The 24,995-nt window shown below is 42.4% G+C and overlaps 1 protein-coding gene across 4 annotated transcripts in view; it reads left to right on the forward strand.

The window, feature by feature from the left end:
* Nucleotides 1-24,995, forward strand: part of ush2a (Usher syndrome 2A (autosomal recessive, mild)) — a 1,282,968-nt gene that overhangs the window by 465,346 nt on the left and 792,627 nt on the right. For all 4 annotated transcript variants that reach the window (XM_070889457.1, XM_070889458.1, XM_070889459.1 and 1 more), the window contains exon 21: nucleotides 21,934-22,164. In XM_070889457.1, coding sequence (XP_070745558.1) covers nucleotides 21,934-22,164 — 231 coding nt within the window. The remainder of the gene's footprint in view (nucleotides 1-21,933; nucleotides 22,165-24,995) is intronic.

Below are 24,995 nucleotides of genomic sequence, written 5' to 3' on the forward strand. Positions count from 1 at the left end.
GTATAGTTTTGGTCTATTTACAGTTTTGGAAGGATATAATTGCCATTGAGGGAGTGCACCGAAGGTTTACCAGACTGATTTCTGGGATGGGGGGATTGTCCTATGAGGAAAGGTTGAGTAGACTAGGCCCATATTCGCTAGAGTTTAGAAGAATGAGATGTGATCTAATTTAAACATACAAAATTCTTACAAGGTTTCACAGGGTAGACGCAGGGAGGATGTTTCCTTTGGCTGGGAATTCTAGAACCAAGGTTTACAGAATAAGGGGTTGGCCATTTAGGACTGAGATGAGGAGAAATTTCTTCACACAGAGGGTTGTGAATCTTTAGAGTTGTCTACCCCAGAGGGCTGTGGAGGCTCAGTCTTTTTAGTATATTCAAGACAGAGATCTCTAGATTTTTGGATATTAAGGGAATCAAGGAATATGGGAATAGTGCAGGCAAGTGGAGTTGCAGTCGAAGATCAGCTATGATCTCATTGAATGGCAGAGTAGGCTAGAGGGGCCTAAAGCCCTATTCCTGCTCATATTTCTTTTCTTATGTTCTTATGAGAGAAATGGTTGTGAGGTAGAGCTGGGTCATCAGATCAGTACACATGTGGCAACAAACTATGTTTTCAGATGATGTTGCCAAGGGGCAGCATGTAGATGAGAAATAGGAGGGGACCAAGGATAGATCCTTGGGGGACACCAAAGATAATGATGCGAGAGCAGGAAGCAACGCCATTACAGGTGATTCTCTGGCTACGATTAGATAGATAAGAATGGAACCAGGCGAGTGCAGTCCCACCCAGCTGGATGACAGTGGAGAGGTGTTGGAGGTGGATGGAGTGGTCAACGATGTCAAAGGCTGCAGTCAAGTCAAGAAGAACGAGGAGGGATAGTTTACCTTTGTCACAGTCACAAAGGATGTCATTTGTGACTTTGATGAGAGCTGTTTCGGTACTGTGACAGGGGCATAAATCTGATTGGAGGGATTCAAACATTGAGTTGCGGGAATGATGGGCACAGATTTGGGAGGCGACAACATGTTCAGAAAGTTTGGAGAGGAAAGGGAGGTTGGAGATGGGGCGGTAGTTTACATGGATGGAGGGATCAGGGGTGCTTTTTTTTGAGGAGAGGGATGATGCCGGCAGATTTTGAGGGAGAGGGTTCAGTACCTGAGGAGAAAGAACCGTTAATAACGTCAGTTAACATGGGAGCCAGAAAAGAAAGTTGGGTGGTCAGCAGTTTAGTGGGAATCGGGTATGGTGAGCAGGAAGTGGGTCTCATGGCCAAGATGAGATCAGCAAGATCATGAGGGGAGATCAGAGAGAAACCGGAGAAAGATGTGTGTTCAGGGCTAGTGCAGAGGCCAACGTTAGAGGAAGTTTGGCCTGGTGGGCGAGGGGAAGGCAAGGAAGTGGCAGAGGCAGCTGATCGGATAGAAAATAGGTGCAGGAGTAGGTCATTCGGCCCTTCGAGCCTGCACCACCATTCAATAAGATCATGGCTGATCATCACCTCAGTACCCCGTTCCTGCTTTCTCTCCATACCCCTTGATCTCTTTAGCCGTAAGGGCCATATCTAACTCCCTCTTGAATATATCCAACGAACTGGCATCAACAACTCTCTGTGGTAGAGAATTGCACAGGTTAAAAACTCTCTGAATGAAGACGTTTCTCCTCATCTTGGTCCTAAATGGCTTACCCCTTATCCTAAGACTGTGTCCCCTGGTTCTGGACTTCCCCAACATCGGGAACATTCTTCCTGTATCCATGTCCGGTCAGAATTTTATATGTTTCTATGAGATCCCCTTTCATCCTTCTAAACTCCAGTGAATACAGGCCCAGTCGATCCAGTCTCTCCTCATATGTCAGTCCTGCCATCCCGGGAATCAGTCTGGTAAACCTTCGCTGCACTCCCTCAATAGCAAGAACATCCTTCCTCAGATTAGGAGACCAAAACTGAACACAATATTCCAGGTGAGGCCTCACTAAGGCCCTGTACAACAGCAGTAAGACCTCCCTGCTCCTATACTCAAATCCTCTAGCTATGAAGGTGAACATGCCATTTGCCTTCTTCACCGCCTGCTGTATCTGTATGCCAACTTTCAATGACTGATGTACCATGACACCGAGGTCTCGTTGCACATCTCCTTTACCTAATCTGCCGCCATTCAAATAATATTCTGCCTTCCTGTTTTTGCCACCAAAGTGGATATCCTCACATTTATCCATATCATACTGTATCTGCCATACATTTGCCCACTCACCTAACCTGTCCAAGTCATCCTGCAGCCTCCTAGCATCCTCCTCACAGCTCACACCACCACCCAGCTTCGTGTCATCTGCAAACTTGGAGATATTACACTCAATTCTTTCATCAAATCATTGATGTATATTGTAAATAGCTCGGGTCCCAGCACGGAGCCCTGCGGCACCCCATTCTGCCTGCCATTCTGAAAAGGATCCATTTATCCCGACTCTCTGGTTCCTGTCTGCCAACCAGTTCTCTATTCACATCAATACATTACCCCCAATACCATGTGCTTTAATTTTGCACACCAATCTCTTGTGTGGGACCTTGTCAAAAGCCTTTTGAAAGTCCAAATACACCACATCCACTGGTTCTCCCCTGTCCACTCTACTAGTTACATCCTCAAAAAATTCTAGAAGATTTGTCAAGCATGATTTCCCTTTCATAAATCCATGCTAACTTAGAATGATCCGGTCACTGCTTTCCAAATGCGCTGCTATTTCATCTTTAATAATTGATTGCAACATTTTCCCCACTACTGATGCCAGGATAATAGGTCTATTATTCCCCGTTTTCTCTCTCCCTCCTTTCTTAAAAAGTGGTGTTCCATTAGCTACCCTCCAGTCCATAAGAACTGATCCCAAGTCCATAGACTGCCGGAAAATGATCACCAATGCATCCACTATTTCTAGGGCCACTTCCTTAAGTACTCTGGGATGCAGACTATCAGGCCCTGGGGATTTATCGGCCTTCAATCCCCTCAATTTCCTCAACACAATTTCCTGACTAATAAGGATTTCCTTCAGTTCCTCCTTCTCACTAGACCCTAGGTCCGCTAGTACTTCCGGAAGGTTATTTGGGTCTTCCCTCGTGAAGACAGAACCAAAGTATTTGTTCAATTGGTCTGCCAAGTTTTTGTTGCCCATTATAAATTCACCTGATTCTGACTGCAAGGGACCTACATTTGTCTTCGTTAATCTTTTTCTCTTCACATATCTATAGAAGCTTTTGCAGTCAGTTTTTATGTTCCCAGCAAGCTTCCTCTCATACTCTATTTTCCCCCTCTTAATTAAACCCTTTGTCCTCCTCTGCTGAATTCTAAATTTCTCCCAGTCCTCAGGTTTGCTGCTTTTTCTGGCCAATTTATATGCCTCTTCCTTGGATTTAACACTATCCTTAATTTCTCTTGTTAGCCACGGTTGAGCCACCTTCCCCGTTTTATTTTTACTCCAGACCGGGATGTGCAATTGTTGAAGTTCATCCATGTGATCTTTAAATGTTTGCCATTGCCTATCCACCGTCAACCCTTTAAGTATCGTTCGTCTGTCTATTCTAGCCAATTCACGCCTCATACCATCGAAGTTACCTTTCCCTAAGTTCAGGACACTAGTCTCTGAGTGAACTGTGTCATTCTCCATCTTAATAAAGAATTCTACCAAGTTATGGTCACTCTTCCCCAAGGGTCCGCGCACAACAAGATTGCTAATTAGTCCTTTTTCATTACACATCACCCAGTCTAGGATGGCCAGCCTTCTAGTTGGTTCCTCGACATATTGATCGAGAAAACCATCCCTAATACACTCCAGGAAATCCTCCTCCACCGTATTGCTACCAGTTTGGTTAGCCCAATCTATATGTAGATTAAAGTCGCCCATGATAACTGCTGTACCCGTATTGCATGCATCCCTAATTTCTTGTTTGAAGCTGTCCCCAACCTCACTACTACTGTTTGGTGGTCTGTACACAACTCCCACTAGCGTTTTCTGCCCTTTGGTGTTCCGCAGCTCTACCCATACAGATTCCACATCATCCAAGCTAATGTGCTTCCATACTATTGTGTTAATTTCCTCTTTAACCAGCAACGCTACCCCACTTCCTTTTCCTTTCTGTCTATCCTTCCTGAATGTTGAATACCCCTGGATGTTGAGTTCCCAGCCTTGGTCACCCTGGAGCCATGTCTCCATAATGCCAATTATATCATATTTGTTAATAGCTGCCTGCGCTGTTAATTCATCCACCTTATTACGAATACTCCTTGCATTGAGGCACAGAGCCTTCAGGTTTATCTTTTTAACACACTTTGCCCCTTTAGAATTTTGCTGTAATGTGGCCCTTTTTGATTTTTGCCTTGGGTTTCTCTGCTCTCCACTTTTACTTTTCTCCTTTCTGTCTTTTGCTTCTGCCCCCATTCTACTTCCCTCTGTCTCCCTGCATAGGTTCCCATCTCCCTGCCATATTAGTTTAACTCCTCCCCAACAGCAGTTGCAAACTCTCCCCCTAGGACATTGGTTCTGGTCCTGCCCAGGTTTTGGAGATAAAGTCTTTGAGATAAAGAAGTCCATGAGCTCCTCACACTTGTTGTCGGAGGTGAGGGTGGAGACAGGGGAAAGGGGTTTAAGAAGACTTTTAGCAGCAGAGAATAGAAGCTGGGTTCTATCTTTACATTCCAGAATGATTCTGGAATAGTGAGCAATTTTGGCAGATGAGAACAATACCCGATAATACTTTACGTGGTTCAGCCAGATCTGGTGGTGAATGGCTAAACCAGTTGTCCATGATATCTCTTAAAGTCTGCACTCCTTGGACCTAAGGGAGTGAAGATAAGGACCGTACCATGGGGAACAGCCAGGGTGAGAGAGAGTAATTGTTTTAATAGGGACTGGGACATCAAAAGTGGTGGTGAGGATGTGATTGAGCAGATCAGTAGCTGCAGAAATGTGTTGGTGACTGGAGAGCCAAAGGCTGGACAGTTGGGATCTCATAAGTGCGATTGTAAGAGCATTAGGGGAGAGTTTTTTCCAGGGGCGGACCCAGAAGGACGTAGGGTTGGGTGGGGGTGGGGGAAGGGGATGTGGGTGGAGAGTGATACGAGGAAGTGGTCACAGATGTCCTTATCTGCGATTGATGCAATGGGTGTAGCGAGGCCACAAGAGGTGGCAAGGTTGAGAGGGTGGCCGTGAATATGGGTTGACGAGCTTACATGGAGGGAGAAATTAAGGGAGGATAGGAGGCTAGTGAACTCAGGAGAGTGAGCATGATGAATTGAGATGGAGGTTGAAATCATCGAGGATGAGAAGTCGCTCAGTGCAGAGGCTGAGGGAGGAAAGCAGTGAAGATATCTGAGTAGTGACATTTTTATGGTACTTGGGTGGACAGGAGAGAATGAGAATTTTAAATGAGAGGTGAGAGGGGTGGAATAAGGTGAGATTTTCAAAGGAGGGGAAAGTGCCAGAGGAGTAGGGGCCAATCCAAGGTCAAAATGTTTGAATAGCTGGCAGTGTGTGCAAGCTTGGAGATGTGGGTGTGAGGCTTGCAGCAGTGCTAATGTGAAGGTGAGCTGAAGCTACGAATGTCAGGTATGAGTTCTGATTGATATAGATTGTTGGTAGTTGAGTGATGGGGGTGTAGTGCATTGGCTGAGGCTAGTGGTGCAGTTGGTATGATATGGCATTTGAAGATACAGTCATTGACCTTGACCACTCATATGAGGACATTGAACCTTTTGCAGCACTGCATCCAGGTAATCAGGGCTTGACTCCTGGCATTCACCTCCACGGCTATCTGAAAATTTGTCTGGAGCACCTCCTGGCCCCTTGTGGAAAAAGCATATCTGTCCTCCTCACCATTTCCTCCACCAAGACCTCCAGTGCAGCGTTGGAAATTGTTGGAGCCTGCTCTCTGCCATGTTGTGCCATTATTCACTTTTTTCCACGTCAGAATAAATTCAACTAACAGTTCGATGAATGCATTTTTTTGCATCTCGACGAACAGTTCCACACCTGCTGCAGCCACAATGCATCTCCCTTTTATGATGTGCTGGCTGGCTTTAAGTAGTGAAGGCTAGCTTTAAGTGGTTCTGGTCTCTCACAATTTTGGGTCCCCTGCTGAGGCATGCAGCCACTCAGCTGCACAGTTAGAGCTGGCCACATGCTGCAATCTTGCTAATTAGCAGGCAGCATGAAGTTGGCATTCGAGCTGCATTGGAAGCAATGGACACAGGTAATCCCGCATCGTGATCCCTGTGCTTGTTTTCCGGCTCAATCTATTCCCAGTCCAATTTAGCCCCTAATGTGTGATAAATATAACATTAACAACAGAATGCAAGCATATTGGGCTAGATTTTCGACTGTTAGGATTTCGGGGCATTAATGACGGCCTGGAAAAAGTTTGCGCCTCAGTCAGCAAAATTGGGCAGCTGGGCCCTGATTGTGGGGTGGAGCGGTAAGGGAGGTGCTGCACAGCTCTTAGAGTGCTAGGCCGGCTGAGCATGGGAAAGTCCCGAGCTAAACAGCTGGCGTGGGAGCACTCTAAGAGCGGCCTGAGGAGAAAAAAAACCTGAAAAAAACCCACTAAAAACATTCCCCATACATCGGCCACATCACCACAACATAAATCGCCAAAAAAAATAAAAAGCAATCACACTTACCTGAGGTGGACATTACTTACCTCACTGCAGCTGGTATAGGTTGGCCCATTTTCACAGGCATTCCCAGCAGGGCGCTCTACGCAGCGCTACGAGTCGGGCAGGAGTCAAAAATCGAGCCAGTGTCACAACCATTGGCATTGCACACTGGCTCACCTCTTCTGGGTGTTAATGCTGCGAGCCCCGCCGAAACTGGCCTCGAAAACCCTGGCGGGGTGCTGGAAGTTGGCCGCCCGCCCATAACAGCTTACCGCTGCCATTGCAGCCCCTCCGGAGTGAAAACAGAGGCGGCCAGGAGCGGAAAATCCAGCCCTAAAAATAGGGATTGAATTATATCTGCTTGCCCTGATACAATTATCCACCAGCCTCAAATCCTGTTGCATCTGAAGATCACAATTGGCTCGTAGAAAGGGTACATAGTTAACTTATCTGCACCCATACTTAAATGTAGCCACCTCGATATCTGTGTCAAATTCAGGTTAGAGATTTTATATTACCTTTGGTGTGTTTGAAACAAATAGGATAGATTTTAAGCTTTATCCTGAGGCAAGTTGAAAATCTATACAAGAAAGTTCCATTAAACTCATTTGAATAGTGTAATTAGAAGGACTGGGTATGAGTCAAAAAAAGGGTAGTAGTCAAAGAAACATGATGAGGCACTCCACATTAGTCAGAGAGAGCCAGGGCTTAATCAACCTCATTATGCATGGCCTAACTTCGAAGTTATTCAATATATCTTCAGTATCCTACAGCAGCTGCCAAAATAACATAGTAACAGCACTTAAGTCAGTATGTCCTCTACAGATTCATACTGACTGAGTAGTTCAGAAATTGTGAGGTTTACCAGAATTTTGTCAATGAAATTGAGGGAGTGCAGCGAAGGTTCACCAGACTGATTCCAGGGAGGGCTGGACTGACATATGAGGAGAGACTGGATCAACTGGGCCTTTAAACACTGGAGTTTAGAAGGATGAGAGGGGATCTCATAGAAACATATAAGATTAGAAACATAGAAACATAGAAAATAGGTGCAGGAGTAGGCCATTCGGCCCTTCGAGTCTGCACCAACATTCAATGAGTTCATGGCTGAACATGCAACTTCAGTACCCATTCCTGCTTTCTCGCCATACCCCCTTGATCCCCCTTTTTGAATATATTTAGTGAATTGGCCTCAACAACTTTCTGTGGTAGAGAATTCCACAGGTTCACCACTCTCTGGGTGAAGAAGTTTCTTCTCATCTCGGTCCTAAATGGCTTACCCCTTATCCTTAGACTGTGACCCCTGGTTCTGGACTTCCCCAACATTGGGAACATTCTTCCTGCATCTAACCTGTCTAAACCCGTCAGAATTTTAAACCTTTCTATGAGATCCCCTCTCATTCTTCTGAACTCCAGTGAATATAAGCCCAGTTGATCCAGTCTTTCTTGATATGTCAGTCCCGCCATCCCGGGAATCAGTCTGGTGAACCTTCGCTGCACTCCCTCAATAGCAAGAATGTCCTTCCTCAAGTTAGGAGACCAAAACTGTACACAATACTCCAGGTGTGGCCTCACCAAGGCCCTGTACAACTGTAGCAACACCTCCCTGCCCCTGTACTCAAATCCCCTTGCTATGAAGGCCAACATGCCATTTGCTTTCTTAACCGCCTGCTGTACCTGCATGCCAATCTTCAATGACTAATGTACCATGACACTCAGGTCTCGTTGCACCTCCCCTTTTCCTAATCTGTCACCATTCAGATAATAGTCTGTCTCTCTGTTTTTACCACCAAAGTGGATAACCTCACATTTATCCACATTATACTTCACCTGCCATGCATTTGCCCACTCACCTAACCTATCCAAGTCACTCTGCAGCCTCATAGCATCCTCCTCGCAGCTAACACTGCCACCCAACTTAGTGTCATCTGGAAATTTGGAGATACTACATTTAATCCCCTCGTCTAAATCATTAATGTACAATGTAAACAGCTGGGGCCCCAGCACAGAACCTTGCGGTACCCCACTAGTCACTGCCTGCCATTCTGAAAAGTATCCATTTACTCCTACTCTTTGCTTCCTGTCTGACAACCAGTTCTCAATCCATGTCAGCACACTACCCCCAATCCCATGTGCTTTAACTTTGCACATTAATCTCTTGTGTGGGACCTTGTCGAAAGCCTTCTGAAAGTCCAAATATACCACATCAACTGGTTCTCCCTTGTCCACTCCACTGGAAACATCCTCAAAAAATTCCAGAAGATTTGTCAAGCAGGATTTCCCTTTCACAAATCCATGCTGACTTGGACCTATCATGTCACCTCTTTCCAAATGCGCTGCTATGACATCCTTAATAATTGATTCCATCATTTTACCCACTACTGATGTCAGGCTGACCGGTCTATAATTCCCTGTTTTCTCTCTCCCTCCTTTTTTAAAAAGTGGGGTTAGATTGGCTACCCTCCACTCGATAGGAACTGATCCAGAATCTATGGAATGTTGGAAAATGACTGTCAATGCATCCGCTATTTCCAAGGCCACCTCCTTAAGTACTCTGGGATGCAGTCCATCAGGCCCTGGGGATTTATCTGCCTTCAATCCCTCAATTTCCCCTACACAATTTCCCGACTAATAAGGATTTCCCTCAGTTCCTCCTTCTTACTAGACCCTCTGACCTCTTTTATATCCGGAAGATTGTTTATGTCCTCCTTAGTAAATACCGAACCAAAGTACTTGTTCAATTGGTCTGCCATTTCTTTGTTCCCCGTTATGACTTCGCCTGATTCTGACTGCAGGGGACCTACGTTTGTCTTTACTAACCTTTTTCTCTTTACATATCTACAGAAACTTTTGCAGTCCGTCTTAATGTTCCCTGCAAGCTTCTTCTCGTACTCTATTTTCCCTGCCCTAATCAAACCCTTTGTCCTCCTTTGCTGAGTTCTAAATTTCTCCCAGTCCCCAGGTTCACTGCTATTTCTGGCCAATTTGTATGCCACTTCCTTGGCTTTAATACTATCCCTGATTTCCCTTGATAGCCACGGTTGAGCCACCTTCCCTTTTTTATTTTTCCGCCAGACAGGGATGTACAATTGTTGTAGTTCATCCATGCGGTCTCTAAATGTCTGCCATTGCCCATCCACAGTCAACCCCTTAAGTATCATTCGCCAATCTATCCTAGCCAATTCACGCCTCATACCTTCAAAGTTACCCTTCTTTAAGTTCTGGACCACGGTCTCTTAATTAACAGTTTCATTCTCCATCCTAATGTAGAATTCCACCATATTATGGTCACTGTTTCCCAAGGGGCCTTGCACAACGAGATTGCTAATTAATCCTCTTTCATTACACAACACCCAGTCTAAGATGGCCTCCCCCCTAGTTGGTCCCTCAATATATTGGTCTCGAAAACCATCCTTTATGCACTCCAGGAAATCCTCCTCCACCGTATTGCTTCCAGTTTGGTTAGCCCAATCTATATGCATATTAAAGTCACCCATGATAACTGCTGCACCTTTATTGCATGCACCCCTAATTTCCTGTTTGATGCCCTCCCCAACATCATTACAACTGTTTGGAGGTCGGTACACAACTCCCACTAATGTTTTTTGCCCTTTGGTGTTCTGCAGCTCTACCCATATAGATTCCACATCATCCAAGCTAATGTCCTTCCTAACTATTGCATTAACCTCCTCTTTAACCAGCAATGCTACCCCACCTCCTTTTCCTTTTATTCTATCCTTCCTGAATGTTGAATACCCATGGATGTTGAGTTCCCAGCCCTGATCATCTCTGTAATCCCAATCACATCATATCCGTTAACATCTATTTGCACAGTTAATTCATCCACTTTATGACGGATACTCCTTGCATTAAGACACAAAGCCTTCAGGCTTGTTTTTTTAACACCCTTTATCCTTTTAGAATTATGATGTAGTGTGGCCCTTTTTGTTTCTTGCCTTTCTTTACTCGGCCTTCCACTATTGCTTTTTACCTTTCTACCATCTGTTTCTGACTCCATATTACTTCGCCCTATCTCGCTGCATAGGTTCCCTTCCCCCTGCCATATTAGTTTCTGATGGGACTGGACAGGTGAGATGCGGGAAGAATGTTCTTGATTTTGGGGAAGTCCAGAAACAGGAGACACATTCTTAGAATAAGGGGCAGGCCATTTAGGACTGAGATGAGGAGAAACTTCTTCACTCAGAGTTGTTAACCTGTGGAATTCCCTGCCGCAGAGAGTTGTTGATGCCAGTTCATTGGATATATTCAAGAGGGAGTTAGATATGGCCCTTACAGCTAAGGGGATCAAGAGGTATGGAGAGAAAGCAGGAAAGGGGTACTGAAGGAATGATCAGCCATGATCTTATTGAATGGTGATGCAGGCTCGAAGGACCGAATGGCCTGCTCCTGCACCTATTTTCTATATTTCTATTTTCTATGAAATAACACTCTAAAATTTTCCACCTTTTATCATAACCCCTTGCTATTTCAATACCAATTTCCTGTTGTTTCTGTTTTGCTGTGATAAGATTACGTCCACGCACAAGTCATTTGTGTATTTGTGCACTAAATACTGCAATGTTGCTTGCTTAAATATATATTTAAGCCTATCATTAAAATTACCATATTTGTACCCTGGGTTTCCAGTCCATGTGCTTTGTTGTGCTGCAAGCTTCAGTCTGGCAGCTTCAACAGCTCAGAGCCAGCACTGAATTAGAAACCAGAAATGCGAGTGCAGCTCAGAAACTTTTTTCTTACTTAAGTTCATAAGAAGTTAAGAGCTTGAGCACAGAGCTGGGAGATTCGCAAACTGAGTGAGGAAATTTGAGCGCGCAGAAATTCAGTGGAGAGGAGGAAGGCAGTGGAGACGTCTGACTGAAAAAGAGGAGTGGAGCCACAGAACCCAAGGTCTCTATGTTAATAGGTACTAAAGCAGACCTGCAGGAGAGCGAAAGGAGCTGCAGCAGATAAAGGTAGGCCCAAGAGCCCGGAGGGATCGCGAGTGTCAGGGAGCGAGGTCAGGGCCATAAAAGGAGCAGAGGCACGGCAGCCATGGGCAGCGTGGCAGCGTACTACTTCAGGGAGTAGCGTAAGCTGGTGCGGAGGGCGATGGCAGCGAAGAGTGACGTCATCAAGGTCCAGGTCGGTGATTGGAGCATGGGCAGACACAGAAGGAGTGGCGAGAGACTGTGGAGGGATGTCATGGGGCCCAGGAGAGGCACGAGTTCGGGGCCAGGGGCCCAGGGGCAGCACAGACCAGCCCACACTGCAATATGTGTGCGTACTAGGTCCGTGCAGCAGAGCAGATCTTCAGTCGACTTGGATAACCCTTGCCACTGGACCAAGACCTAGCTCTGTCAAACCCATGTGGTGGCTGGTGTGCAACGGCCACCACACGTTAAAAAAATCCACGCACAGGCATCTTCCACCCTTCAGGATGTAGTTCGGGATCTGGAATATAAGGTCCTTCATTGAAACACCTGTGAACTCATCCTTTTTTGGTGTGGAAGCAAGTCATCCTCGTTTCAAGGGACTGCCTATGAATGAATGATGAATGACTACATTGTAATATTTCACTAGAATACAATTGATTATTGGTTGAATAATTAGTTAGAGTATCCTAATTGATTACGTAATAAACATTTAGTTTTGCATAACCAATATATTGCAATTTTTGAAATCAAATAGACATGTAATTTGTTCTCCTTGTAATCCAAAAACAAAGCAACTAATTTCCAAATAGTTGTCTTTCTTTTTAGAATGATTGTGTTTTTTCTCCACGCTGAATGCATTTTGTTACTTCTTGCCAAGAATAAGCCCTTCATTATAACATTCAGTTTCTGTAGGCACACTAAAAAGAAGAAATAATTATGCAAATGCAGTATTCCAGATTAATAAAACCACATTACTGAGCACCTTTGTTTCTGTCCTTCAATTAGTTTTCTGCTTTGAATTCAATTTCATTTGCGCATTAAACTACTGACTTGATGTATGGACTCATGAATCTAAGGCTGTTGCCAGGAATTAAAAAAATCAAAAACGTGCACCAGGCAGTGGAAATCAGTTGAAATGAATTAGTTCCACCTTTGACTAGAACACTTGAACAGTGTTGGAATTCTCTGATGATTCATCCTTGTTAATTATATGATCATTTATTTCAAGGAGATGGACACTGTTTCAGATGTAGTAGTACAGAATAATCTGAGGTATTTTAAGATGAAAGAAAGCAGAACAATCCTTGAGCAATACAGTCATGGGTGAATTATATGGCTCTTTTACCCATACAGGAATAAAATTAAATATATTGTATATGTCACAAATTTTAATTTTAAAAATACATTATTTAAATAACATGCTTCTCGGTTACATCAAAGATTTTAAAATTTCATTTTTCAAAATTAAAACTAGTCTACAGGTAAAAAAAGATTCCTCAGAAAGCAGTCCATATAATAGCTAACAAGACCCTACCACAGAAAAGCCATCCATGCTGTCTGTCTCTGTTCCTGTGCGAAACAAAGGGTGGAATTTCCTTTGCTGATGAACTGAATAGGATGTCAGGTCAAAATATTTTAAATTCCCCAAAGATGGCTTGTTAAATTGGGTTAAAATATAATTGGACTTTAATTGGTTTCATTAAGAATTCTCGAAAAATTATAAGTTCTGCTGTTCAACAAAAAGAAATGAACCTGCTCCCAAAGAATAGCTGAAAACAGACCCAAGCTTTCATTGTTACTGTATACTACTGTGGCAATTTTACATGATGTTAAATTTGACAGGTAGTATTAAAGTCCAGTTGAACTGTCCAAAAACCCAAACTACAGTTGGTGTAGTTAATCTTATTTTCCTTCTTCTAAATTCACACAGAGAATTTCCCCCCAACTCTACTGGATGGGCACAGCCAATACCTTATAAAACCTCACAATGAAACCCAATTGTAGTATTAAATAAGTTCCAATTTGTTTTTTATATGTTAAGCAGTTATATAGAGTTCAATCTTAGACCATTTTTCATCCATTCCAATATATTACATTTTGGTAGTACTCTATGCTTTACTTTTTATAAATAATCCATACATACAAATACACACACATTTATTGAGAGCATTATTCTTGATATCTGCACATTGAGAAAATATATTTAAATTATCATAAAATATGAACTTGAATACGCAAAGAAATAGTAGAGACAATCATGTGACCTTCTTGCTTCTGGACATTGCAGTGATCTGAATACCTTTTTTAAAAATGTGATGCCTATATATTAAAGACATTGTTAAAAGCAGGAGATGTATACAATACTGAAAAATGATAGTACAAATACGATTGGTGAAGGAAACATGATGATCTATATGTAATAAAAAATGAAAAGAATATGTTACTGTTCATTAATTTTCAAATCTAGGTAGCATTGTAATGAGAATGTAAGATTGGTCCCAAGGTGACTTACAGACTGGTTGGGCTATATCTATTAATAAATTCAATAACAAATATAATGTTTGTGAAGATAAGCTGATAATCTATTAATCATAAAGACTGAAATCTTTACCTTCAAATATATTAAAACAAAACTCCATTTTATAGTTTGTTTGCTGTGTGACTGGAAGATTTAATTGCACAATATTATAAACAATTTATTGTTAATTACAAGCACAAAATTTGCAGTAACATGCTTGCAGATTCTCATGAATCATGCAGCACTCCTAGAGATTTATAACATACATATAAGTGGGATGAATTAGCAGGGTTTAATAACACAGACACAAATCATGCAGAATTCAAGGAGGTTTAATTGATATACTGGAATGTGACGGGCATGAATCACTCAGCCACTGAACAGTACTGTAACATATGGTCAGCTCAATATGCTGCATCTTAAAACGGGTGGTATACTTGGTATACTGTTAGTTGCCAGAAACATTTTACACCAACTTGGCATTGTGGTTAAAGCAAAATGAAATGTGATTTCACATTTCATTTTGCTTTAATCGCAATGCTAAGTTGGTGTCGAAAAATTATATATATATATATGTATAATATATATTTTATATATATATACATAGTTGTAAGTGCAATTATTTTTCTCCTCTGTCTGATGGTACAGAATGGAAAAGGATCCTGATGACTGGAGGTGATAAGTTTTTAATCTTTCCAATCTTCATGTCTGTTTGTGTACATAGTAACACTTATTATTAAAGTGATGCTTCCATTAGCTTCAATAACCATCTGTTCATCCTAGAACATCGACATCTGCACTGGATTCTAGAAGCGCGGTTATACCCAATGAACTGAAATAGAGAAAGAGCAATATTTTGACCTACCGATCCTATTTTTGATTCCCAATAATGGTCAAAACATATATTGTACTTAAAATGCACATATCTGCACAGTAGCTTATCTATCCAAGAACCAAATAATTAAGCTTAAATCAGGTTCATGCATTTGGCATTATAACAGCGTTTTAGTATCAAAAATGTAGGTAATTATATGAAATAATCACACGACATTTTTTTTCTTAAAACCACCGTCTGTCAAGTTACAGAAGCCACCTCTGCTGTTTTGTTGGATATCTGTAATTTGATATCCTGATAAATACCTTCAAACTCTGAATACATTTTTACTCTTTCCTTTAAACCATACGAACAGTTATCTAGTTCTGAATTATTCTGATTTCGCCACTCCAGTTTTTATTTTGAGGGGGTTTATGTTACATGGCCTGTCGCTGTCTTTGCATTTTCCTATCTGTCTATACGATGCTTTAAAGCACTTTATCTGATTTTCAAAAAAGCAAACTATAATCCTAATTTGACAGTAATATCAAAAGCAAAAATGCAATATATGCTCTTCATTTTATTGAAGCAATCTTTGAAATTTGCATTTGGAGCATTCAGCATTTTAAAAAGTACGTGCAGAAATAACATTAAAAACATTGATATACCTGTATCTGTATCTCTGAAAATATTTTAATAATTGCTTAAGTTCACTAAATCAGCTAAGTAACAGTAATTAATTTTTCTAACCAAATAACTTTCAAACATGCTAATGCAGTAACAGACACTTAAGAATGCAAAAGTACTCCTTAACATTATATCGAGCGATGGCATCCTCTACCAAAATATCTATTTTGATCTGTGAATCTCCTACGTGCAGATACTAAGGAGGAAAAATTGCCCCCTTTTTAGAGGCCTGGTCGCGCCTCCAGAGGGCACTAACAGGATGGAGGAGACTTTTTGACTGGGGCGGGCGGGACGGGGGGCGTGGCGTTGGGGTGCTACTGGCTTCCGGGAAAATGCAAGGGAGTTTGTGGAGGCGCTGCCATGTGCATCCACCCCTCACCGCCCTGCGCCAACCCCTTACCGACCAGCGGGGGAAATTGCCCCCGCAGGCGTGAGGCTGGCGTGAGTAGATGTCAACGGCAGCTTCGCGGGTCACGAAGTTAGCTGACATCCGCTCTTGCAGCGCTACTTAAAGTGGAGGGTGCAAGCATCCCGCGTCGCCATCTTTTCTGGATTGCTGACTCTCGGGTCGGCTCCTGGATGGCGATCCTAGCGTTTTCCAGGCCAGCATCATGCAGCCCGGCACTCCATTTTGGCTGAAGGGCCTGTCCCTCGCTGCCCTGGAGGCCTAGTAGCATAGCGCTTCACTCACCTCCTCAGTAGTGCCCTGGCAACGGCCCCTAAAGGAAGCGGAGCACGCGTGATTGCGGCGGGACCTCTGAGCCGGGCGCAGAAAATCCCAGGCCCAGCTGGTTACCCTACCCCCCCCCCCAAAATCGGGGCACAGGGCAATTTTGTCCCCTAGGTTCTTTCCAGAAAGCTGTCTATGTGTCCTATTCCTGGATCTGTAAATACTGATATATAACCTCAGTGATTTAAAACTCTTTATTGGATTTTCAACAAACTTGATAAATTACTTCCTCTCATCTGCCTCAGTTTTTTTTCCTGAAATGGTGGGCTGAAACTCATTGGTGTGTTCAGCTGTGTGTCTGTAAACACTGTGTCCTTGAACATTAATTTGCTACCTCAATGTCTTAAAACCTTTCAAGTAAGATCTTTAGAAAACTTGGTAAGGGTCCTCTGTTGTTAGATTATTGGATTGTTTAAAATGAGTTGGGAGCTAATGAAGTTGCACCAACTTGCAGTACATAGAGAGGGGCTAATGGAGATTTAATCTAAGCTCCTACTCAGTTGCCGATGAGAATTACGTTAACCAGAATGGCACTGCGCGGTCTCCCACAAGAGGCAATAAAAATTAGAATGGCAATATCGCATGCTTTCTGATGTTTAGCCACAGAGGACATTGGAGGTAGCCTTGGAGCAGATCATGCATCTTGGAAGCAGAAATGTGAATCCTGGGGGAGAAATTAGTGGGTATTTTAAAATAAAGAATTACATAGAAATAAAGTTTAAATAGACAGATTTGATGCATACCCATGTGCATCCATATATGCTAGCTTATTCTCAAAGTAAGTTGAAAATGCTGTTAGATATTTCTTCCAAATCGAAAGTAACTAGCTGTCTTATCAGGTATGAAAACCTTTGAATAATGAGCATGCTGGGAATTGTCTGTGTGCCCCCTTTGCACACCTGCAAACATTAATTCCCAAAAGAATGAGTTTAAAAAAAAAACCCTCTTGAACTGTATGATTTTGATTAAGACCATAAAACCAGGGAAGCATTTTACAGCTATCACCCAGCTGTTCCAGTAAGTGAGAATGGCAAAGGATACAAATAAGGTACAGGTAACACAAAGCAGTGCCTAAATAATGGCCAGAAACTAATGTCTGAAAGCTTATTTTTTTTAAATGTAGAGGTGAAACAGAGAGGATGATGACTGCTCATATATTGTGTAAGAGGTTTCAGTAATCGTAAGATTGGGATGCTTCAGGGTGCATAAAACAGAATAGGCAGGATATGTATTTTCTCAGTAAGTGTATAACCAGGCATCACCAAACCAGCAATGTTCAGCGCAGAGGGTCTATTGTGAAAGTGGCACGTAAAGGTTTACTAAGAGTAAGTGTTGTTCTACTGATTACTCAACTGTCAGTATTTTAATTCCAACTTATCAGCAAGAGGTATTATGCTCCATTTGGGCATTGCTAATACTGCTTTGCAAATTTTGACATTCATTTAACCTGATGGGTAAATATTTTAAATTGAAAGACAGTAAATAATTTTATTAGAGGAAATCAACGTTGTTAATTATTGGGATGCAGTTAACTTTATTATTGTTGCAAATATCAAATATTTATGTCCTGCACAGTACTAGGGTTAGAAGTCACACTGAGAGTGAAAGTGAAATTAAGGCTAAAGTTAATACAATTGAAGTAGAATTCACAACATGTCAGTTCTCTGCATATTGTTGTTATTTATATGGAGGCTTCATGGAATAATACTGATGAGTTGCACTCACATTGATGCACACTGAATACACACAACAAACGTTCCTTGCCACATTACGTTAACACATTATTCTGAATGCACACATTAGACATGGATGCAAGTGCAACATGGCCGTGGAAGAAATAATCTGCTTCAACTAGTGCAAGTCAAGATGTCCCCCACGTATACACTTTTAAAATAACAGAATCCATCAGATAAAAGAACACCCCATGAGACTGAATATTGAAGACAAGGTTATACTCGGGAGAGTAGACAAGCACAGTAAGAAGTAGGAATGAAGAAAACCTCAAAGATGTGAGAAGAAGACATTGAAGACTTAAGTGAGAAAAATTACTTATTTTTACTTTAACAATTAGAAAAATATTACAGGTAAATGAAATCTTTCCTAAAATGCCAATATAGTTATTTTCACTATATCATGAAGTAATAAATATAAAGGAATAGATAATAATATCTTAAAAAATTACAAGTACTTTTGTAAAATATCTATAAACTCACAACTCTATCCATTATTCGACAATGTGTACCTCATTAAAACAAATAGAAATAATATTATCATTATCTCAGTGTACCTGAGATATTCAACATGATTTGTGTACTAAAATTATGTTTCTTGGCTTTGTTCACTGATTTACAGCTACCTGTACTGATTATCGAGCTCTGGGAGGACTTGCAGTGAAAGGAGTCTCCAGAGAGTGGTACTCTATAATGGGCTCACCTTATCCACAGGAGAATTATTTGTTGACACCATGCGGGAAAAAATTTGGCATGTTAGCGCTTCACGGCAATTTTGCCAGCCCCATAGCACCGGCGATAACAATTAGCGTCTTAGCAGCTTTCGCCATGCAGATCACGACGTCAGCAAGCTGGGCGCCAGATCTGAAAACTTCAGTAGCACCTCCCGCCTTACCACCTCACGCCAACAGCGCCAGGGAACGGAGGCATGAACCATCTGGCTGGTAGCTGGTGAAGCATTACTCATAGGGATGCATCCCAGCTGTTAAGGAACTTCCATTCCAAAGGTCAGTTATGAGTGGCAGAGAGCGCAGGAAGTATCTGCAGTTAAATAAAGGCTGCTTAGTCCCCGGATTGTTGCAAGCCGTCAAAGGACTTTGCATTTCATCCCACAGCGTATCGCCGTTCTGCACTCCCCGAATCATTGGGGGCTGGTGTGCAGACTCCAGTGACCCTCCCCTTTAATGGCTGGAAGGTGCCTTCGCCAATGCTCACTCCCAATTACACAACACCTCATATTCGTTATCGCTTGGAGCCTAATGCCACTCACCTACGTCATTAGCACCTGATTTAGAGGACCCCTGCATTCTTTGAGTGCTGAGACTGAATTTAGTGGGCGGCGAGATTAATTAGCGGCTGGCACTAAACTTCTCAGTTAGCGCCCCAATCGGAGCGATACCGAATTTCTAGCCCTGTATTTCCCTGCATAAAGTCAGTAGGAATACCTGAGATATCTCTGATTGGCAAAAGTTTAGACAAGAATGTGCAAGGACTCATGGTCCTGCATCAGTGCGGTGAGCAGATTGACTAGAGAATCGAGCTCAGTTGCATCATATGACATCATATCACCATGGCAGTGTGCACCTGGGTGTTGTCTGGAATGGGCATTGTCAGTGATCTGAAGCGCAAGTCACATACTTTCATTTAACAAGTTCTTAGATAGCGTTGGAACTGTTGAATGAATAACATCAATCTCTTGAGGATGATGTCTCCTGGTCTTGTAGGGTTTTTCTGAGAAAGAGTCATGAAACTTTCAATGAGAGGCAAACAGTTTTCTGGCACATTGGATACAACTTCCTATATAGTTTATATATGACAATTTCATTGCTTCCTGATGGATTTTCATTCTTGTGGACCACCCGAACCCCATGCCCACAGACACACACACAAACAAAAATCATGATATTCTGGGAACATAGGGGGGGAAATTGCATAACACCCTGTTTGGGGGCAGTAACAGTCGCGAGGCAGGATTTCCTGTGCCAGGCGCAGAAGTCCCGCCCCGAGACCTAAATTTGGGTTACCGCCCCCGAGAGCAAGCGGAGCATAAAGTATCACGCTCCGTTTGCTCTGTGGGGCACGGGCAGGGCAGAAGGGTTCAGTGAGGGGCGTAGAGCTATACAGTGGGACGCGTGGCACTGCCACGTAGACAAGGTCCTCCCCTTCATTCAAGTGGAGGGCCAAGCTGCCGACTCTGCAGGGAACCACCAGGGAGCGGGATGCCGTGGTATCAGCCTGGCACACAAGCGGTGTGCCAGGTTGGAAGATCATGGCATGGACTCTGCGATCCAACATTCAGAATGTCAGCCATTTTTTTTAAAATTGCCATCTCCCCTTTAAATTTTGCCCGTGAGCGGCCTACAGCCCCCCCTGAAGCTGTCACTGGCATCGCCCAGTGCAGCTTCAGAGGGCGCTACTGTATTTTTGCTCTGGGGTGAAAATGGGTCGCTGCACAGTAATGATGTCGTCATCGCTGGCAGAGCGGGGTGTTACCGGTTACCGCCACCGCTAAACTCCCGCGGAATATCGCGGGAGTCGTTAGTGGCACCGCGCCTGTCTGAGACGTCGTTTGCCCTGAATTCCTCCCCCATACAATGCTTTCAATAGTTGTAGTGAATACTTCAGAAGACTTATGCTTTGTAACATTAGTGAGAACAATCACATTTAGCAATTGCCTCGGAAGTACAGCAGATACACAACCATGATTGCAAGAGTCATTACTATAGTTTTAGTAATACGAATACAATATCAACCAATAAAAACTCATAAAATAACTGAGGTATTACAAAGCTGTTGTCTCTGCCAGTTCTCAACAAAATTTAAAGAAAGCCTTTCTCATGTTTTTAAATAAACTGAGAACAATGGCATAAAGAAAATTGCTGATGTACCTACATAACTATCAGTAACATTTCCGTAGAGCTACTGAGTGGAGTAGTGGTTAGTATGCTGTTTCTTATCTGTGTGATTTGGCTTCAAGTGCAGCCCATGGTGAAGGGATAACTGTGTCCACTGTCCGCTGGCAATATAAAAGGAGTTCTGGGCAATCAAAGCCCAGTTTCTAGTGGGTGCGGACCCATAGCATAACATACCAATGTTATTCCATTGAAAAGGAAATTGAAAGATAGTCGTACTTGTTCATTTTTATTCAATCTAGGCTCATGTATTAATCATGCTTGAATCAGGTGGGAACCTGGTCCATCCAGCGGGAAGGCACCAAAAACTATGGCAACAAGCGACATCCAAATGGGAACAGGGTAGTACAGCTATTTTAGGACTGGCATCGCCCTGTTTCCACTGGGCGGGCCGGATTAAAACAGTCAGGGTCTGTATTATGACTTTATTTTAAACAACTGCAAAATATTTATTTCTGTAAGTAATTAGTGTTGGTTATAAGGCAGCATTCAAGACATACCAGAGAAACATTGTATTCACTGCATTTGTGTGAACTAGAAATATATAGCCCTTTTATTAATTGGTACATATTTTAGAGTTCCTAATCATATCTGCTGCAAAAATAACTCTATCTATCTGATAGCTACCATGCACCACAGCTGCTATGTCATTGTTCAAGCTAATCAAAACAAATAAAAAAATTTACCTTAGTCTTCAATATCAGAATCATAGAGAAATGTGTCTAAGTGCATATATATCTATATATATATAGCAATCTTCTGTAAATTTGAAAGTCATTGCTGACAGGATGAAAAACCAATATTTTCAATTCATATTTTTAATTGGCTTTCAATACAAATTCGATAAAACTGACACAAATAGATACTAACAAATGCTATTGAAAGTTTTAAAAATATATATTATCATCTTTTATTTTTCAAATGCTAATCAGTGCTCAGAGGGTTAATTAAAAAATCTTTTCATCTTCAGCTCCAGCAGGACAAAGTGCACCGAGAGTGGAAGGAGTGAACAGCACAGTGATGAAACTATCCTGGCAACCACCTATGGATATGAACGGTCCCCCTCCAATGTACCAGCTGGAAAGGATAGATACGTCTTTATTTAGCCACCTTGTTCGTGCTGAGAGAGGAACACGGTTCCCTGGTCATGGCTACTTCAAATTTCCTAGTTCAACTCTGCCTGTCAACACGTACTTTACTGGTAATTATTTTGTCACGTTAACAGCATTGCTATTTTTCAAATCTCACTACTGTCATAAACAACTATCACACCAAAAGAAACAATTAAAATTATGATTATTGATAACACTGATTTTTTTTGCATGGTAGAATCAATTCTAGAATTGATTCAAATATATCTATTTATTATTTCAGGAAGTGCACGCCAACACAATAAATAAAATATCTCACAATTTTGTGAGTTTGAGAACTTCTGTCATTCTTATTCCACAGACCACTGTAACTATCTCATCCCTCCCTCTCTTATGAGTTTTGCATCTTTAACAATTTTAAGGGAATTTTATATGTTGCTCTCTAATTATTTTCTCAACACATATCATTCTTATGCTCTTGCTGGATGGTAAATCATATATTGGTCCGAAATCTTCAGGAAAGTTCCAGGAAATAACGGAGTATGTGAGTTTTGCCATTAGTTGCATTGCACATAATTTGCTGGGACATTTGCCGATATCTTTACCAATGCCAATAAAATGTAGTTTTGTCATTCACATCTCCATTGCAGTGAATGGCAATCATGAATTTCCTGCATTATCCTTGTTTTCACTTTGCAGCCATTTAGACTAAAAGATATCTTTATTAGTCGGGAAATTGTGTTGGGGAAATTGATGGAATTGAAGGCCGATAAATCCCCAGGGCCTGATGGACTGCATCCCAGAGTACTTAAGGAGGTGGCCTTGGAAATAGCGGATGCATTGACAGTCATTTTCCAACATTCCATTGACTCTGGATCAGTTCCTATGGAGTGGAGGGTAGCCAATGTAACCCCACTTTTTAAAAAAGGAGGGAGAGAGAAAACAGGGAATTATAGACCGGTCAGCCTGACCTCAGTAGTGGGTAAAATGATAGAATCAATTATTAAGGATGTAATAGCAGTGCATCTGGCAAATGGTGACATGATAGGTCCAAGTCAGCATGGATTTGTGAAAGGGAAATCATGCTTGACAAATCTTCTGGAATTTTTTGAGGATGTTTCCAGTAAAGTGGACAAAGGAGAACCAGTTGATGTGGTATATTTGGACTTTCAGAAGGCTTTCGACAAGGTCCCACACAAGAGATTAATGTGCAAAGTTAAAGCACATGGGATTGGGGGTAGTGTGCTGACGTGGATTGAGAACTGGTTGTCAGACAGGAAGCAAAGAGTAGGAGTAAACGGGTACTTTTCAGAATGGCAGGCAGTGACTAGTGGGGTGCCGCAGGGTTCTGTGCTGGGGCCCCAGCTGTTTACATTGTACATTAATGATTTAGACGAGGGGATTAAATGCAGTATCTCCAAATTTGCGGATGACACTAAGTTGGGTGGCAGTGTGAGCTGCGAGGAGGATGCTATTAGGCTGCAGAGTGACTTGGATAGGTTAGGTGAGTGGGCAAATGCATGGCAGATGAAGTATAATGTGGATAAATGTGAGGTTATCCACTTTGGTGGTAAAAACAGAGAGACAGACTATTATCTGAATGGTGACAGATTAGGAAAAGGGAAGGTGCAACGAGACCTGGGTGTCATGGTACATCAGTCATTGAAGGTTAGCATGCAGGTACAGCAGGCGGTTAAGAAAGCAAATGGAATGTTGGCCTTCATAGTGAGGGGATTTGAATACAGGGGCAGGGAGGTGTTGCTACAGTTGTACAGGGCCTTGGTGAGGCCACACCTGGAGTATTGTGTACAGTTTTGGTCTCCTAACTTGAGGAAGGACATTCTTGCTATTGAGGGAGTGCAGCGAAGATTCACCAGACTGATTCCCGGGATGGCGGGACTGACCTATCAAGAAAGACTGGATCAACTGGGCTTGTATTCACTGGAGTTCAGAAGAATGAGAGGGGACCTCATGGAAACGTTTAAAATTCTGACGGGTTTAGACAGGTTAGATGCAGGAAGAATGTTCCCAATGTTGGGGAAGTCCAGAACCAGGGGTCACAGTCTGAGGATAAGGGGTAAGCCATTTAGGACCGAGATGAGGAGAAACTTCTTCACCCAGAGAGTGGTGAACCTGTGGAATTCTCTACCACAGAAAGTAGTTGAGGCCAATTCACTAAATATATTCAAAAGGGAGTTAGATGAAGTCCTTACTACTCAGGGGATCAAGGGTTATGGCGAGAAAGCAGGACGGGAGTACTGAAGCTTCATGTTCAGCCATGAACTCATTGAATGGCGGTGCAGGCTAGAAGGGCTGAATGGCCTGCTCCTGCACCTATTTTCTATGTTTCTATGTCTATGTTTCTATAATGGTGTAAGTAACCTGTTATTAACATGATTTATGGCTCTCACATGATTCTTAACCTGGGAGGCCAACAACAACAATTATCATTTATAGAGCACCTTTAACAGAGTAAAAGTTCCCGAAGCACTTCACAGTAGCAGTATCAAACAAAACTTGACACCGAACCACATAAGGAGATATTAGGATGGATGACCAAAAGCTTAGTCAAGATTGGGCTGGATTTTCGGTTTTCGTCGAAAACACTAGTTTTACGTCAAAATTACCGTTTTTGCTGCGCTACTGTTTTTAGGCCTAACTTTCGGCCTATACGCATCGGTAAAGTCGGCACTGCATGAGGATTCACGGCGCAAACCGCAAGTTTCGACAACTTTAGTCTGGGGCCGGTCGCGCTATGAGAGAGGACTTGGGAGGGGGGGAAAACAAAAAAAATTGCAAAAAAACATTCAAAAAACATTCACAAAACATTCACAAAACTCTTACCTACTAAATCACTGAAAAAGAATTTAAAAATAAAAACTTTAACTTAGCTTTTTTGCAGGTCTTCATACTTACCGCTGGTGGCAGAGCTGCACTGACA

This window comes from Pristiophorus japonicus, chromosome 9 (genome assembly GCF_044704955.1).
Source record: "Pristiophorus japonicus isolate sPriJap1 chromosome 9, sPriJap1.hap1, whole genome shotgun sequence".
Classification (NCBI taxonomy): Eukaryota; Metazoa; Chordata; class Chondrichthyes; family Pristiophoridae; genus Pristiophorus; species Pristiophorus japonicus.